General features: G+C 40.1%; 2 protein-coding genes across 2 annotated transcripts in view; both read left to right on the forward strand.

Moving 5' to 3' along the window:
- Positions 1 to 5,044: 5,044 nt before the first annotated feature.
- On the forward strand, positions 5,045 to 12,825 carry CCDC107 (coiled-coil domain containing 107). Its single transcript, XM_058023678.1, has 6 exons — positions 5,045 to 5,234; positions 7,696 to 7,901; positions 9,047 to 9,113; positions 10,239 to 10,329; positions 11,438 to 11,547; positions 12,147 to 12,825. Exons 1-6 carry the CDS (start codon positions 5,066 to 5,068, stop codon positions 12,431 to 12,433), a joined length of 930 nt encoding a protein of 309 aa, XP_057879661.1. The 5' UTR covers positions 5,045 to 5,065; the 3' UTR covers positions 12,434 to 12,825.
- Positions 12,826 to 15,489: 2,664 nt separating this feature from the next.
- Positions 15,490 to 18,011, forward strand: part of CAPS2 (calcyphosine 2) — a 29,700-nt gene continuing 27,178 nt past the window's right edge. The window contains 2 exon segments of the mRNA XM_058022697.1: positions 15,490 to 15,572; positions 17,900 to 17,946. Of these exon segments, the coding sequence (XP_057878680.1) occupies positions 15,495 to 15,572; positions 17,900 to 17,946 (125 nt within the window). The 5' untranslated portion in view covers positions 15,490 to 15,494.

Here is an 18,011-nt window from a genome sequence, read left to right on the forward strand (position 1 = left end):
TATGGTCTTGTAACCCAGTTTTAGGTAGGTTTACAGGGAAAATTTGTTGCAAATAATTGCAAAATATGTTAATGGGTCTCATTCTCTGCTTAGTTTTGCTGGTCAGGTTTAATGTAAAACCATGATTATATTACAACTACATGCAATTTGCACAAAAACACCCATCACACTAAAACTGCACCATTTAACAGTACAGTGATCTTGCACTTATATATGCATGCAGTTGAAATTCTGTGTTTGAAAATGAATGGAGATTTTATGCAGTAGGAAATTTTGATGGGTCCAGGATAGTCCAGGTTATAAAATGCTTTCTTGCATTTCTGGCTCCATCTAGTGACTCTATCTATAATTAAAGCAGAAGTTCAGCCTGCCCTCGAGCATCTATGATATTTTCCCAATAAGAGAGTTTTAGACTTTTGCCAGCATTAATCAGTGGATCTTGACAATTAAGTTTTGGGATTTGGATAGCAAATTATAGCATTATAGCACATTTGGATAGCACAGTCTGGACAATACAAGCCATTGCCTATCCACAGATCTCAAGTGAAATTTAGCACCATGAGCTGGATACATGCCAGAAGATTTACAGCCTCATGATTTTGAGAAATTCCGCATGCTTACATCCCACTTTTGCACTTCTGACCTGCTTTTAGTTCAAAATGGCTGGAAGAATAAAACCTCAGATTTTTAATTTTTCCCTAATGTTCTATTTAGTCAGAAGACTAAAAACTGGTGAATTACAGCAGATTACAGATATCCATGATGCCTGGGAATCTGTGAAATTACATTTAATCTTGTTCTCATCAACTTCCCCACAGCATTGTTCCTTTTGTTGGGGAGGTCTGACCTTGAGTTACTAGGTTCATTTGGACAAATGGGGTGGATCTGCTGGGTTTTCTTATTCTAGCCACAGGATTAAGCAGCTGCAAGATCACTTGGCCTTCCAGACCTTTGAATAAACAAATATCCTGACATGCATTGCTGCTGCTATTACACAATGGCACCTCAGGGCACGAAACAGATTTCGGGACAGGACGGTGGTGGTACTGAATTTCCACAAGAATTATTCTGTAAGAAACCATTTTGTGCTCATTAAAAGCTAAACAATCCTAAAATTATTTTGTAAAAATGAGGCTGTAAACACTTTCACAATTAACAGAGGAGGCCATTAGTATGTGGCTGGACTGCAGATAGTTTTACTGTAATTTTAAAATGATCTGGATGATTACTCCTGTAAATTTAAGTATGAAAGCTTTGGCACTGCAAAATTTTAGGCCAAAAAGCCTAACTTGCCAAACTTAAGAGAAACAAGCATTACAGTTGAGACATCTGCTTTTTTTTAGGAGATTCTTCCAATACCTTCTGCACATGACTAACCTAACTGTATTGAATTCAGGTGAAAATGTTTAATTCTATACCTAGAACATCTGGATGATCACACATTCCATTTCTGGAAGCCATGCAGACATGGTAGCTTTAGTCAGTATGGGAGTATCTGTCCAGTAGGAAGGGTACAGGCCTCAGGCGGACACACTGACTCGAACGTTCCCACAAGTTTATCTCTTCAATTATAAGTGAAAGAAGCTGTTGCCTTCATCAAACATAACCATTTTTTTAAAAAGGGATCTTAATGTTTAAAGTGGTGTTACCTGAATACTGCATTAAGGACTTAGCATTTCAGAGGCCTTTATATAACAGCCTCACATACATTTTTGAGATTTCTACCATCTTGAGATTCCAGTGTTGTGGCTCTCTTAACAGGTCTACACAGCCCACCCATTTATGGGTCATAAATTTTACCCATTTTCAATTTTGTGTCTGTTTCTTCAAAAACACGACTGCTCTTGGATCATGCATGGTCTTCGATTATCAATTCTGATGACACAGGTATTTTTACATGTTCACAGTGTTTAACCCATGTACACTGCTTGTTCTTTCCAGTGATTAGTTTCCTTTGTAATTTTCCCTGAAATGTTGCCTGAAAGGCATAAATATTTTGATATGACTTAACTGTGTATGACAGGAAAGGAGTAAACAATCAAGGGAAAGAAAGTTCAGATGTGAACATCACTCTAAGAGAAATGTGTAAAACCCTCCAGAATTCTATGCAGACAAGGTTGAATTGCAATTATTTAAATGTAATAACTACCTTTCTAGGTTACTTTTCATAATTTATTGTGTCATGGAAAAAATGAAAAATACTTCCCTATGATACTGTCTACTTCTAGCCTTCTAAAAATTCTACTGCCAAATAAACAGCAAAACTTAAATCCTCCAGCCTTGTTTTTGGTTTTGTTATAGGCAGAACCAGGGGCAGAAAACAAGAATTAACACTTTTAGAGAAATAAGCGAGAAAAGACAAAAAGAACTGAAAAGAAAATGCTCCATAAATGATTCTGGCAACTATTGGTATTTTCATTTCACAATCCAAAGCTTACTAAAAAAGAATCTCACAGACACCATTGTGTCTGATAACACAGTGGTAGGCACAGTATTTTCATCTGTAATTTACAGGGAGAGCAGTCTAAGCATCTTTGAACACTGAGATAAGAAATTTAAAAGCTACTTTTACTAGATAAGATCTACTTGACATTAAAATTATCATCTGTTTTAGATTAGTGAAATATCATGTATTTGCTCATAGATAAAACTGATTCTACTGCAAAGCTTATTTTTCCAAGATGGGAATGAATAACTACACTTAAAATATTAAGTGTTCAAAAGAAACCTTTACGTTCTCAGCAGCATTAAGCTTCTGTGAATTACCATTGAGAAATCGGAATAGAATAAATTTTGTTGTTGATTTTTTAATTTTCTTTTTTATGAGAATTATAAATTTATTATTTTAAATAATTATTTAATATTTAAATATTTATTATTTATTTTAAAGAATCATTTAAATAAGGAAAAAAATTACTTTGGCTGGGCTTTATCCTTCTATCGACATTTTTACTAAGTAATACCCACAGATATTCTGCAATTACTGTGAATACTTTGAATAGCATCTCCAGAATTATAGGATACTGAACTATGTGGCTTGGTAACTAGAGAACTGGAAGTTATTATTTTGTAAAGTTCATGTAGCAATCATGCAGTGAAATGAGAAGTGAGGCTTTCAGTGAGGTTGATGTGTGGACAAGAAGAGAGAATTATTGTACAAGGTACTGAGGTGAGCCAGTGCAGGGGTAAGGCAGTACAGTCATTGCTTGATGTTAAAAAAGACAGTGAGGTGCCAGTGGCACCCATATGGACACCCCAGTGTTATTTACAGATGGTACTGATTTACATGGTAGGCACTACCCAGGACTCTTTACCACAGACAACTCTTATTTGAATGTAACAACCACAAATCTTAGTACAGTTCCACGCTACACAAATTAAAAATCTGACCTCACCATACCAATTTGATCAGCAACATCAAAAACTTCATAACCTCCAATACAAATATTCTCTCCAATGTGAAATTAGGATGGTACAGATGTTTCTTACTTAAGTATATGTTATGTTCAAAAATGCATCCATTTGTCTATGTCCTTGCAGTCTGCGCCAAAGCTGCATCTCAAGTCTACAAAGCACAAAAGGTGAAATAGTTGTGCAATATTGAGTTAGAACAAAATCTTAATCAGATAAAACCAGTCAGCAATAAGCAGATAAATATAAAACACTGGAGTTTCATAAAGAAATAGTTTTCCTTATTTAGGCAAGTACCTGTGGTTTACTTTAATTGACTTTTTCTATTGCAGCACAGAAATATAAACTAATTCAATTAGGCAAGTTTTTCCTCCTTTAACTGTTGAAAATTAACTTTGTAAGAGCAATTGCTAGCAACTGAAAAGATATTTGAAATGCAGTTTTGTCTTCAGGCAAGGAATAGCTGGCACAGTAATTAAACAAAACTTTTTGGGTTTTATTGGTGAATAGGTCATTAAGGATTTTGAACTGATGCATAAAAATTAATTCAAAGTAAAATGCACAGATATTTTAGATTCAATGGTACAAATATTTGAAGTATTTTTAAGAGAGTCTCTGGAAACAAATATTTACTCTTGCTACGGTATGGCTTTAAATACACATCAGGGCATTTTGCAAGGACAGCTTCATGAGGTAAAGGTACCAATTCCTGGCCAGTAACTTATCCTACTCCCTCTTCCTTCTTTGCAGCTGGTTCCCAAACATGAATGATCTTCTCTATCTGCCTTCCATTCATGACTGTTTCGGGAAGTTTACCATTAAAGTACCTAGTTTCATATATTAATAGAAGATGCTGTGATTTATTGCTTAGATTTACTGCTGCTTCTACATTTCACTTCACTCTTAGTTTCTTTACAATTTACAATTGTAAACTTTACAATTTACTCCACTGGCTGCTGATACTCTTTCCTCCCTAAGGCCTTTGTTTTTTTTCAAGCCATACTTTCCGTCATAACTTTTTCTGGGTTTCCTATTCCTGAGCACTTAAAACCGTGTGTGGTGTCCTTTGCAAACTTCATCACTTCCCAAATCGCCACCCCTCCCCTTATCTGCCAATCCAGCCTAAAACCCATCCAAGCAAAGGACGTTCTTTGCTGGATAAATGCGTGCTCCAAGTGCGCTCGGGATGCTCATCATTTAGCTGCCCGTTGCTAACATGTTCCTCTTGGGGCGCTAGGCGGGCTAAACATCAAACAGCTGCTTTTTCTGCATCTTCTTCACTTTTGTTTAACCCTTTCCAGCAAAAATTTTCATTTGCCAGCGGAAATGCCCTTCAGCACTAGGAGTGCAGTCACACCTTTGCCCCTGAAGGAGTGCCCGGCAGCCGGGGCCGCGGGCGGCGCTTGGGGCTGTGCCGTGCCGTGCCGTGCCGTGGGGCGCTGTGCCGCGCCGTGCCGTCCCGTGCCGTGCCGTGGGGCGCTGTGCCGTGCCGTGCCGTGCCGTGCCGCGCCGTGCCGTGGGGCGCTGTGCCGTGCCGTGCCGTGCCGTGCCGTGCCCTGCCGGGCCGCGCCGTGCCGTGGCGCGGGGCGCCGCCGGGGGCGCTGTGGCGCGGGGCGCGGCGCGGCCGCGGGAAGGCGGCGGGCGGGCGGCGGCCATGGCGCTGTCGGCCGTGCAGCAGGTGCTGGTCTCGGCCGTGCTGGTGCTCTGCGTCTTCGTCGTCATGCCCAGGATGTTCGGGGGAGGAGGCGGCGGGCGGCCCGGCCGGTCCCCGCGGGGCGGCAAGGCCGGCCCCGGCCACTACGATCCCCGTCAGCACGGCAGAGGTAGGAGCCGGGGCGGTGCCGCGGCCGGGGTTCCGTGCGGGAGCCGCCGCGGGCTCGAAGGGAACCCCAGGATCCAAGGGGGATGTGCCCTCGTCCGGCGGGGAGCTCCCGGTGTACGGGGGCTGCGGACGGAGAGGCCTGGTCAGAGCGCTTCGAGCTGGCCTGTGTGCGCCTGGAACACCCCCACCTCCTGCGGTGTTTTGCTGCTCCGGTTCGCCGGGGCTTTGGGCTCTGTCTGTGTTGTCTTACCGAAACTGCTCTTAAGTGCAGGAAGCAGCCGGTAATTGTTAGTGCCGAGCGGTGTGACCAGCAATGCCCGCAGGGCCACAATCGAGCAAATGAACCGAGAGGTGTCACTGGGAAAAATCAATTGCAATCAGGAAGACGAGTGTTAGTGTTAGTAAATACACGCACAGACATACAAAATCTGTCCGGCAGTATATTAGAAAAGAGTCCAAGATGCTTGTTTAGAACATCAATGAATGGGTTACAGAGTTTACTACTTGTAGGAGCTGTAGTGGTATCCATGTATGTTAAGCCATGGCAGTGCAGGTCATGATTTAGCTCAAGGTCGAAGGATACACCTTAGTTTTTGACAATCACTAAAGGCCCGCTTTTGTAAGGTAGCTCTGTGATTCATTGATGATGCCTTCCGAGGTGTAATCCTCCAAATGTGTCTGTGCTTTTCCCTGCTGGCATAAAAATGGAGGCTTGAGCTGCTACCATGTTCTTCCCACCTGATACCAAACTTACAGTGCTTCATAAGCTCTTGCCTGGCCTGTTTCGCCTGATTAGCTTTTATTTATATGGAAGCTGTACATTACCTATAGATCAAATTATTTTAAAACCAAATCCTAAAAAAGAAAATAAACACTTCACATGCCTGTGATTCTACTGAAGTACTGGCCCAGCACTGAATAAAATAAATTTCAGACAGATCTCCTATTTTCACCTCTCTGGGTGGTTCTTTTTCCTGGTTGGCTAGTAACTCCTGTTTCTTCTGTGAGATAAACTTGGTGCGGGACTCTCGATCTCCACTAGGATTCAACATTCCTCCTCTCCACCAGGATTCAACATTCCTCCTCTCCACCCTGAAGGTGTTTCCCTTGCCATATTCTTATCTGTATGATCTGTAGAAAATTTGTTCATCTGTGATAGTAACTATTTTAGTAAAGCTACTCATTTACTGTAAAAACAAATAAAACTTAAAATAGGGGGAAAGGTGAGTGTAAATGTAAAACTAGGAATCAATATGAAACATTCTGAAAGGTGGAAAAATATATATAATATAAAATGTGATTTCCAGATTAGTTAATGCAAGTTTAGTTAGTTTAGCAAGTCTAAATCTACTTATCCTGAAAGGACAATGCCTGCCTGAATTTGCACTGAATGATGAAGGTAGCTTGAGTTCTGATTGTATCAGCTAGAGCATTGAGGTTTTGTGTAACATTAATTTTTTCTTTATCTGATTGTGGCTGTATTTTGCACACTTGAGTTACGTTACTGTGAGTTCCTGAAATGCCACTGTTACAGTATTAATTGATAAGCAGTGATTTGCATAATGGGCTTTTGTTTGGGAGTTTTTATAGAAAGTGAACCTTGCCATACCCATTCTCAGTTCTGATACATAAAGTTTTAAGACTAGGCACTCATTTGAGACATCAGTGTAAAACTCCACAATCCCCCCTTTCCTGCTGTCTGTCTCTGCAAGCATCTGCATTCTTTAGCTGATGGTACTGTTCCATATGTGCATGCCCCATGAACCTTGATTTAACTACCAAATAACCTGTTTCCTGAGTTGAACAATGACATTGGCTGTTTTCTCATCTGCTCCCTGTTCTGGTAGGCAAATTACATGCAAAAATACTTCTGACTTCCAAGGTTGCTTCTCTTGGGTGTTGTATAATCTTCTTCTGCTAAATATTTGATTTGCAGAGGTACAGTACTTCTAAGCCTGTGGGAATATCCATGTAAACCTGAGTTTACTGTCAAAATAATGAAAGCAGTGTATTTCAACAAAACCTTTTTTTTCTGTCACCAGACAATTCAATTTCTAATTAACTCAGTTCCTTTGGTACAAAGAAAAAATAATAACTACTGTTTTCAGCATTATCAATAGTTTCTCTGAATATGCTTTAATTTCAAAATTTAAATTGTTTATTGTTACGTCTATCTTTCTGTGATTTGCTGAGTGTTTGCCAGTGTTGCTGTGAAGAAGCTTAAAAATTGTACATTTAAGAAACCAAGCTTGGCTTGAGAGTTTTTGCTGCTTAGATTTAACTGTGCATCCTGTTAATGTAAGAATAATTCTTACTTTTTAAGTGGATACAAGGCTGCCCACACTGTCTTAGAAGAGTGATGAACAAAGATGATTACACAAGAAGAAAACAATTTCATTCCAGTTGTGGACTCCTGATTTTATTTCTTACGTTGTTGTCTTTCCCTCAATTTTATTTTTAAGGTAGTCCTCAGACAGTTTATCAAGTTCACCGGACTCCAGGAAATTCTGACAGTAATACTTACCAGAGTTTTCAACAGATGAGAAATGCAATGGAGAAAGAGATCAAAAGCGAGAGAACGAGAGGAAACGGTCGAGAGTTAGCATTCACCCTCATGCCATTGTATGCTCTTGGAGTGGGAGTGTTTGCAGCATACAAACTTCTTAAGGTAAGCCACAGGAAAAAGCATTAAATTATTGTAGTTAGGGGGAAATGTAAATTCTTGGCTTGTCTGTTTTTCTAATTCTGAGCCCGTGTATAGGGTTGTCCAAAAGCCATTTCTTGCTCTGTTTGACTTTGAATGTGAAGTCCAAAGTTAAAATGTTAGCATATCTAATTCTTCTGTATGAAGGCTTCTGGCTTAGGTATTATTAGGTGCTTGAAAAAGTGAGAATCTTACTCACCCTGCAGCCTCAAATGAGAATCTGAGAACCTGAACAGTGCTGCTACCTGAGTCTGTAACCTAAGTCTCATCAGCGTTCCACTTCCTTTTCATTCTTCAGAATGAGATTGAGCATGGGAAGGAGGCAGACAATTCCTGCAGAGCAGTGATCTTAGATTAGCAGTTAGGTGGAACAGTGAGTAGACTTGACCTTTTGTTTGGACTTCTCATGTGATCGTGCAGTTGCAACATGCAGGTTTATTCATGTTGTGGGATACCTTTTCTGCTGTTTGTAAATTCAAAAAGGAGAGCACGTGATCGGTTGTTTTTTAAAAGGAATCAGTCTTGGAATGTATTATTTATAGTAAGAGATACACAAAGCTGAGAGTACACCTGGAATATCATTGCGTGCCCTCAGGGAAAATAAAAATAACCAGGAGTAAGACTGGAGACAACATGCTCATTTCTGGAGTCAGTTCACATTAGTCTTGTGTATGAGAAAAATATCACAGCTTAGGAAAATGAGTATAGAGGTTGCCCAGATTTAAAAATCATGAAAACCATATTTTGGGTGTTACAATTCTTTACACTTGGGCGTATGGGATTAAAATGTAAATATTTTTATGATTGTATCTTTATTACTTTAAGAAATAAATTTTATATTGTAATTAATGAGAGGAGACTGGATCAAATAACCTAGAAGGTTTCTTCTGTTTCTTTTTGAAATAGCAACTGCTTTCTTTTAGCGCTTTTGCCAGTCATGTTGTGTTTGCTTAAAATCAGAAATGTTAGTTTAAGACTAGGTGAGGCATCGCCGGAGAAAAGTTTCATTAATGTAGCACATTTTTATGGTTGCTAAAGTTCTAAATGCAGTTTTGCTTTTAGTACACAAGTAGTGGTGAGGCTGTTTATCTTGATTGTATCTTTTAAAGATGAAGTCACATGAAGAAAGTAACTCCAAAAAGGAAAAAAGTACAGAAGACAAGGCAAAGGAAACAGGTAAGACCCATTCAGAATGCATATGTTCAACAAAAATGCTTATTTCGTACTGGAACAAAACATGTTTTCATTGATGCAATCGAGCTAAATGAAGGCAATCTCTCAAATTACTGAGAGCACTTAGGAATCTACAAATACCCGCTTCATTATTCTATGTGTTTGAAATGCTTGTTTGAGGTTTGTTTTAATTCTCCAGATGTAATGCTCTTTAAAACAACTGTAGTAATGCAGTATGATTCTCTGCCTCTAAAATGTCTGATGTTTTTCTCACTTAAGATCTGTTCAGTTTTCTTCAGTTTAAATGGGATATAACTAAATAAAAATAAATAGGGTATTTAAAAATAATATAATGATCTTGTTTAGAACTGAACCATATTGATAGTGGAACAGTGTGGCTAAACAATTAAGAGACCAGTTGTCATTTCTAGACCAAATGGCAAACCTATCACAAACATTCAAAGTTGATGCTGTTTTCATACCTTTTCCTCCTTGTAAAGACACATTTTTAGTGAATTAAACAACTAGCAGCATCTTTTGATGTCTGTGTACACCAAGTCTGTAATGAGGCTCAGCAGTGATTTGCTACACTGCCTACGCATCATCCCTGTGTGTTGCATTCTTCTTTCTTCTAAGTTTAATTGTATTTTCAGAGGAATGACTCCTCTTGATTCTAGTGCATTAAGCATTAAATATATTTGTAAGTTGTGAATAGGAAAACACATGAAACCATATTATGTATAAATACAGTACTTATATCTCAGGAAGTCTTGCAGCTGCATAGTTATTGAGACTAGGAAGGTGAGCTGCACATTCTTGCTCAGTTTCTACAAAGTGCCCTCTGTTTGGGCACTATTGGGGATAGGTTGCTGGGTGGATGGGACTTCTGTTCACACATAATAAGGCTTCTGTTCTTACCCCCACCACTCTCTTTTCATATTGTCAAATTTTTTTGATGAAAGAAGCTTTCTGGTTTTTAATCTGTCCAGTGAAAAATATAAATTAATATCCTAATGATATTGTAAAGACATTTTTACAATGCTCTTTCTCTCCTCATCCCTCTCTCCTTCCCCTCACACCTCCCTCTTTTTTTGTTGTATTGTTTTTGTTTGTGTTTGTTTTTGTTAGAGCATCAGCTTTTAGAACTGGAGCAACATCTAGCACAAACAGAGAAAATGTTAAATTCTTTATTGACTCAGTTGGATCCACTTTCAAACTGGTGAGTGTTTCTAAAAAAATCTCACTGTTGTTTCCTGTATATTGAAATTCACCAAAATGTTAACGAAGAATTCTTAAGATGATCCTTGTATATAGGTAAGGAAAGTTTTAGGAACCTTTTTTGATTGCTTACTGTTTCTGTAGCTTTTTACAGGTGGTACCAATTCTGTCATTTGTGAACTTTTTCACAGACACCTCCCATCTCTTGTTCACCAAACATAAATGCAGAAGACATGATCATGTTACTGTGGCTTAACAAGATGAACTTTAATATTGAACCAAGGAGACTAATAGTGAAAATATACTTAAACTCAGTAACATTTGAAAGCTCTTGTGGGAAATAGATTTCGGTAGTAGAGTGAGTTTCTTCTTTTAGATGTAATTATAAGTAAAAATAGTTATCAAGGTACAGTGCTTATTTTTTGTGTTTTGAAATATATCTGTGAAGTGTGTGTATTTCAGTGAAATAGAACTTGTCTATTTTACTAGGACAAAGGAATCAGTAATATAAAAACTCCTTATAGTTTTAGAGAAGTTCTGTTCTTAAGAAGCCTTAAGAACTAGAACCTTACTGATCTACTAGAAATAAAAGTATCCTTGCAGTTAATTTCTAGACTGACATCCTTCACGATACACAGGTTAAAACATGCAGAATTTCCTGATGGTTTCTGCAGTGTGCTTCTGAACTGGATATGTGCTGAAACTATTAAACAGAAAAGTCACTGGCCAGTCTGCCTAACAAATTTCTAGTAGTGGTGGGGTGGAAAGTTAAAAAACCTTAAATGAGAAAAGCCTTCAAACTCTGAAGTTCTACATTGGGCATTGTTGTATTATTATGGATAGTAGTACAACTTTGCTTAATTGTTACTTTCGGTAGTCATTACTCGACCTTGGCCATTGGGGCTCCCAAGCCAGAGGTCAGTGACATTCAGTAGTTGTGTGATGTAATGGCCTCCCCACTGTTCTCAAAGGAAAGCTTGACCTGAACATTTCACAAACTTCACTATGGTACTTATGCAAAGAAAGAAATATTGCAATGAGTGTATTATTATCAAACACTCCCTTCCAAGATAATCTTTCAGCTGTTAACATTTGTCTTATTCTTCTAGTGTCAATGCTTTAGCTTGTGAGCAGAAAGATGAAATAATGACACAGCTCCAATCAATTAGACGACTGATGAAAGAAAGTGGATTGGATAAATCAGAAAACAAGATGAAAGGTAATTTAATTTTCAGACAGATAGATAATGGAATAGTTTATATTTTAAAAGAATAAATAGATCTTACTATAATAATGTTCAGCTTCTGAATCTTGGGTAATTTGTGTGGAATTAGTTTTATTCTGGAGGAATACAATTCTTCTTGAGATGTGTCCAATTTCAAATTTTTGATACATCATGATTTATTTAAGAATAGCTGCTCAAGACATTGAACTGGGATGGACCACACAGTCACATTCTCTTTTGATAAAACAGGCTTTTGGAACATCAGTTCCTAAGTAGTCTGTTAGTACTGGAGTAACTTTAGGCAAAGGATTTCCAATTGGGGACCACAGAGGCTGTGACTAATGCTTACAATAAAACACTAAACAGCAAATTGTATGTTAGTTTCAACTGGAGATTTCAAGAGCTGCATGGTAGCCCAAGAGAAGTCTTAAATGTTAAGAATGGTCCATTAGAAATTTGGTGATTTTTTTGTGTTATTCGAGTCTTAATAAAAGAGAAAAAAGAATTTAAAAATACTCTACTTCTAACCTGACCCTGAAATTCAGAGCCTTACCAGTAAACTTTAATTTTGATTATTTTTTTTGAATTTTAAGATCTTGGACACATTTGTGATGAGAAACTTGAAGATCTCATTCAGTCGTTTGCCGAACATTCTCAAGAGAAAGAAATGGACAATGGAGAAGATGACTGTAGTGGAGATTTGCTTGAGGATATTGATAATGATTACAAAATAGAAGAGCATGAATTACATAGTGAATGTGAAATACATCAGTTGGAGCCAGATGTAGAAGATGAAGAAATGATAAGCAAAGATGCCATTGAATCAGAAGAGATGGGACTGAGGAGACGCAATAGATGTGAATGGAATCTGCATATGTAAAGCTTCCAAAAGCTTATGAATTCTTCTTATAATGTTGTATGCACTTTAAACTGAAATGAAGTTATGTGCACTGCTATATGCTTTAAAAAGAGGGGTGAAATACTGCCTTTGCTCCTATCTATGACAATTCTGTAACTGACTTCAGTGGCAGCAGAATTTTACTCAGGATGTTTACATATTTTTTCTATTTATTTTTTCCCTATAAAAATATTTCTGTACTCTGTATATAATGCACTGTAATTATATCTGATGCTTCACTAAAATATTAGAATATCTTCTAGTTGAGACTATAAAGAATAGATGTTTCATAAATGTTTTGTAGCTAGAAAGCATTATGCCACTTGAACTGTGACTTTCTGGAGTTCATTAAAGAGCATGCACTGATGAATTCAGCTCTTGGTGGAAAAATTTTCTCTGGGAGTGTGAAAAGCAGTATGAATTAAGTCTTTGATACTCATGCATAGTTAAGTTTCTTTATTTGGAGAGAGAAATTCATGGGCACTATATGAAAATAATGATGTCTAAATTTGCAGTCTCCTGATTAATGATGTTTAGTTTTGTTTGTCAACTTAATACCAAATGTATTACACTGGATCACTTAATTTCTTCCCCACTTGTCACTTGTTAAACTCAGCAGCTGTCTAATAACTGATTGATACCCATTAGTACTGTATCTCTGTTTCACATTTATTTTAATACCATAGAATGTGACCTTTTGATTAATCCCTATACCCTTTTTTTTTTACATCAGAATTAACAGATGTGTTGCTATGTACCATTCAAGAACTGAGAGGTGTGGGATCTTTTTTCAATACATTATGCCAGCTTGATAGCTGCCTTTTTAGGTCAGTATTAGGAAAAGCATTATTTTCCTTTGCCAGAATAATTTTTGTCCACCCTTTCAATATTTAATAACTTTTTTGTTCACTTAATGCACACACCTATGGTACTGCCCGCCTTTAATGACAGGAATTGCCTTAGAGGTAGGTCTGATAGTATGGCACTGTTACATTTTCTGTTTTATAATTGCATTGCTTTTAACTAGGCCAGTTATGATGCCTGAACTCTTCTGGCATCCTTATTCTTACAGGAAAATAGCATGTGAATTTGTTTTTATGGAGGAAATGTACTGTACTTAAAGGGACTAAATTTATTATCATGTCACTCACTGAAATGGAATGAATTGTTCATTCTGGTGTAGACACATGGTATGTGTTTTGTTCTAAAACTGGATCACACAGGCTTGGAAGTCGCAGTGCATCCAGAAATACATCCTTAGCATCAGTGTGTTAGTAGTTTTGCACTTAGTGAGATTTTGCCTAACTTTGGAAAACTGATTGACTACAGAGCCAGGGTTTCTCAAGAAGTGGCAGATTTTTTCCCCAAGACAGAAGTGGTTAATCTGGTACTTTCTAAAATCAAACTCTATCCAAGTACCAAGATCCAGTACTTGGATGCAGTTTGATTTTAGAGAATAACTGCTGTTGCTCTGGGCATTCAGGACAAATGAAACTGAAAAAAAAAAATCAGTTTCATTGAGGCTTTTCTTTGAAATAGCTAATGTATTAAAGTGAGCTAATGTCAAAGCCATTGATCTGCGGGAGCGATGGAATGGGAGCCAGGTGTGCTGGCTGCCGAGGTGTGTGCAGGGTACAGGTCAGTCCCGCTCCTTCCAGACACTGGCACCGGTGTCCTTGGCCGCGGCGGGCCCTTCCCCGCCTGGGGCAGCGTTTGGATCATCACTGCTGTGCCTTTCACCCCCGCGAGTCTTCGGAGGCTGCTGCCGCTCGAGGGAAGGCCTTGTCCGAAAGGCTCCGAGCTGCCTCGGGCTGATCGCTGTATTTCGGCCCCAGGCTACAGGCACGCAGCGTGCGCGCTCTCGCCACAGTTCGGAGGTCTCGATTCCAGCTGCCGGGGTTTGCCGGGGGCAGAGCCCGTGCGCTGTGTAAGCGCCCGCCGGACCTGGCGGGGCTGCGGGGCCGCGGGGCGGGCAGAGGCGCCGGTGGGCGCGGGGAGGGAGGCACGGCCGTGCTCCGGGCGGGGATTTCCGCAGGAGCAGTCGGGAATTGCGGTTCCCGCTCCGCCGGGGCGCACCTTGCGCATCTCCGGTGCGAGGCCTGGCTGGGATTGGCCCCTCCGCGCTGCTGTAGCGGCAGCCCCGGGCCGGGCACCGTGGAGACGGTGCGGGGGTGCGGGACGGGACCGGCAGCCGTGAGCCTGGGACCGCTCCGGTGAGACACTGCCCCTGCCTGCCGGCGTCCCGCGCCTCTCCCGGGAAAATGCATAATTTCCGTGGAGCTGCTGAGCTCATAGTGTTTATTCCGCCTTTTGCGGCATGGGTGTTCGGTAAAAGTAATCTCAGCGTGTGCGCCATGAAATACAACAGCGCTGTCTGCCCCCGGTGGGAGGATGCTCCGTTCCCGGAGAGCCTCCTGGCCGTGCGCGGGCATTCTCCGTGCCCCGGGGAAGGGCTCGACCGGAGGGCTGTGCGGGGCTCCAGCCGGCCCCGCTCCTGCTCGGGAAGGGAAAGGTGCCTGGGGAATGGGAACTGCTCAGTGCCGTCCGAATGATGGGCTTTTCGTTCGAACCTGGCTGCGTGGAGGGAGAGCCAGCAGAGCAGCAATGCTTGGTGGCACGGCAGCCTGGAGCCCTCAGGCGGGCAGCCCTGAAATGTTCCCAGGGCACGGAGCGATGGGGAGCCAGGCCGCGGTGTGAGCAGAGAGCACCCAAGGTTGGATGTTGCCAAGGGGTAACAAATTAGTAATACTGGGATGAGAATGTATCAATAAGTATAAGGGAAAGGAGGGAGTTAGGCTTGAGGCAAAAACATAAATTTGAACACAATCTGATTAAGCGTTAGTAATAAAAGGCTGAAATTAAGAGGCTGTGAAAAAGAGAAACCAACAGCATTTCATAGCTTGCTTAAGACAATACCAAAATTCTTTCTAATGCAGTAACATTTTCCCCCCCAGAAGTACTTAGATAAAATAATACATGCTTTTCTGAATTGTATTTTCTGTTTTTCAGTTTTTTTCTGAAAGCTGCCAGCCATTGAATTTGCATGGATTTGGAAGTTAAGGGAATTGCTGCATCCCCTCGAAGAAAGGCTGAGTTGTCACTGAGGGGGAAGAAATGTCAGGTAGTCAATGGAAGGCTTGTGATTGTTTTTCTTCCTTACTTTGACATTTTAAAAATATTTTAATCATACTTCACGAGCTTCTTAGTTTGAGGTTAAAATCCATTCTATAGACACCTTTTAAAATAATTATTTTTGTCGGAAAGGGATAGTTTAGTATGACAGCTTCTCAAATGAGGGTGAGAAATTCCAATATAAACAGCTGTCCAAGAATAACTGCTACTCTGAGTACTTAATTGGAATGTGGGGGATTTAAGAATGAGCTAGTACTTGCAGTAAAGAGCAACCGAGGCTTGAACATGTACTGTGCGTGCTGTCTCTGGCTGTTGGTGAAACTGGCAACAGGTGTGTCTGTGTTTTTGTTTTGCAAGACAGCAGTAAAGTAAAGCAGCCCCCATAATATAATTTGAAAAGGCATGATTTTAGGTTGACATGAAAAATGAATCTCAGTGCTCTGTGTTCAGTATAGCGGGAAATTACGTTTTCCAGGAATTCCTAATAGTCTATGCTTTAAAATAAGATAGGTGTGCAACCCTCACAGGTTCACTGTAGTAGAAGCTTTAGGGCTAGCTTTTGATAGTCCCTAGGAATATAATCTTGGATCCTGAGGGCCATTATTTTCCTTACTGCTCGTGTAAATACTAATATTGTTAGTAACAGTTGATTGTTCTCACAGATACTGTGTACTTTATGTCCATGAAAGAAAGTTAATTGCTAATCCTCCCTCAGCCCCCAAGCACCCATTTTACTTCCTTATTTGTTGTATGACCCCATTAGGAATTCTTGGAATTTGCCAAGTTGCTGGTCTTCTTTTCAGTTTGATTTGGAATGAAAAAAGACCTTTTGTGAACATTAATATACCAATGTTATAATGTTACTGTTAATGTTTTAACCAGATTTTTGAAAATTAAATACCTGTGGACAACAAGAACATTTGGGGCATTTAGTATAGGTTGTAAAAGGAAATAGTTTTGATTTTTTCCTCTAATCCCCCATCCCTTTTTTCTTTCTTTCTTGTGCAACTAAGTTTCCAAATTTAGACTCTTTAGTCCACATGATTTTTGGTAGTTTGCAAAAGTAAATCTTAAATTAAAATTATGCTGAAATCACGTGCTTCACCCCAGTGTTCACAATGTTTTTTGTTTGCTTTCTTCCTGATTTGTTGACTTCCAGAAAACGAATTATGTTAAGGCTTTATTATCTAGGATTAGGTGTGTTCTTTGCCTCACCACAGTGAGAGGTACATAAAATATGTACAGAAAACAGTACAGAAAAAAGATAAATGTGGGATGTGATGCCTTGTTTTTGATGCCCCGATGGTGTTAGGTAGGTGACCAGAGGGTGGCGGTGCTCATTGCGTGCGGAGAGCTCTCCCACCTGGGCACCGGGCTCTGCTGGAGTCACTAGAGGGTGGTGTTGCCGAGCTGGTGCTTCGGGAGCAGCCAAAGGCTGCGTGGCAAGGGAGGAGTTACAGCTTTGTGCTCGCTCTCAGATCGGGAAGGATGTTCGAGCACTGCTGGAAATAGGATTCTGCTCAGTTTAGGCTGTGATGCTGAGATTTATGAGCTGAGAAGTGTGAAAACAAAAATGTTAGCCCTGGTTCTGAGTGTTCCCAAACAATTTTTTTTTCAGACTGGGAGGCCAGTTAGGTGAATTGTTACTTTGTGCTTGCCCCAAGCAGCCTTCCCTACGGATTTGCTGCTAGCGGTTTTCAAAAGCCATAGGGGGATAGGTGATGCTTTGGCTCGAGTCTTTTCTCCTGCTGTGTTCTTGCTCAGTTGAGTTTGGAGATCTGTGTGGTATTCAGCCTCGCAAAATAAATAAAGTGAACGGCCTAATGATCATCAGGACCGCTATAGTGAAGCTGAGATGAAACAGTTACACCAAATATCAGGGGTTCTTTGGGGTCTGAGCCTGCCCCTTGTGAGCCAGCTGCCTGTCAGTCTTGTGGTTTTGGTTTAAGGGCTGGTTCCCACCCAACAAGGACAATGTGACCTAAAGCCTTGTGAGCAGTGATGGTACAAAGCCTCAGGAGCACACATTATTTTTAATGTATTATTAATAGCTGGTGTGGATGCTGTCTAGATTCTTAATGGCTGGAAGTCCTCCTGTCATGATGAATATTCAGTCTGCTAGTCTCATGATGTGTAAGAATTAGCTTTCAATGAGAAGTTTTTGGTTTTTTCCCCTTGTTAGTAGTGTCTTAGTCAAGTATGTTGGACAGATACATTAAGCCTCTAATTTTAAATATTTAAGGAGAAATTGAAAAGGGAGAACTATGTATTTTAATCTGGATCCCCTAGGTATGTAATAATGTGTCATTCTTTTAGGGTTGGAGACCAAATAGACAGGCTACACACAGTCCTCACCCACCAGAGTAAGTCTGCTTCTACTTCTGATCAGTTTAATTGTGTGTATTATTAACACAATGCATTTGCATTT

Source organism: Melospiza georgiana, chromosome 4, assembly GCF_028018845.1.
Source record: "Melospiza georgiana isolate bMelGeo1 chromosome 4, bMelGeo1.pri, whole genome shotgun sequence".
In the NCBI taxonomy this organism is placed as follows: domain Eukaryota; kingdom Metazoa; phylum Chordata; class Aves; order Passeriformes; family Passerellidae; genus Melospiza; species Melospiza georgiana.

Bases quoted from the DNA above. Each gene is read 5' to 3' on its own strand.
- CCDC107 (XM_058023678.1), top strand. From the start codon at position 5,066: ATGGCGCTGTCGGCCGTGCAGCAGGTGCTGGTCTCGGCCGTGCTGGTG. The intron at 7,902-9,046 runs GTAAGCCACAGG...TATCTTTTAAAG, and splicing joins CAGCATACAAACTTCTTAAG to ATGAAGTCACATGAAGAAAG. The intron at 10,330-11,437 runs GTGAGTGTTTCT...TTATTCTTCTAG, and splicing joins TTGGATCCACTTTCAAACTG to TGTCAATGCTTTAGCTTGTG.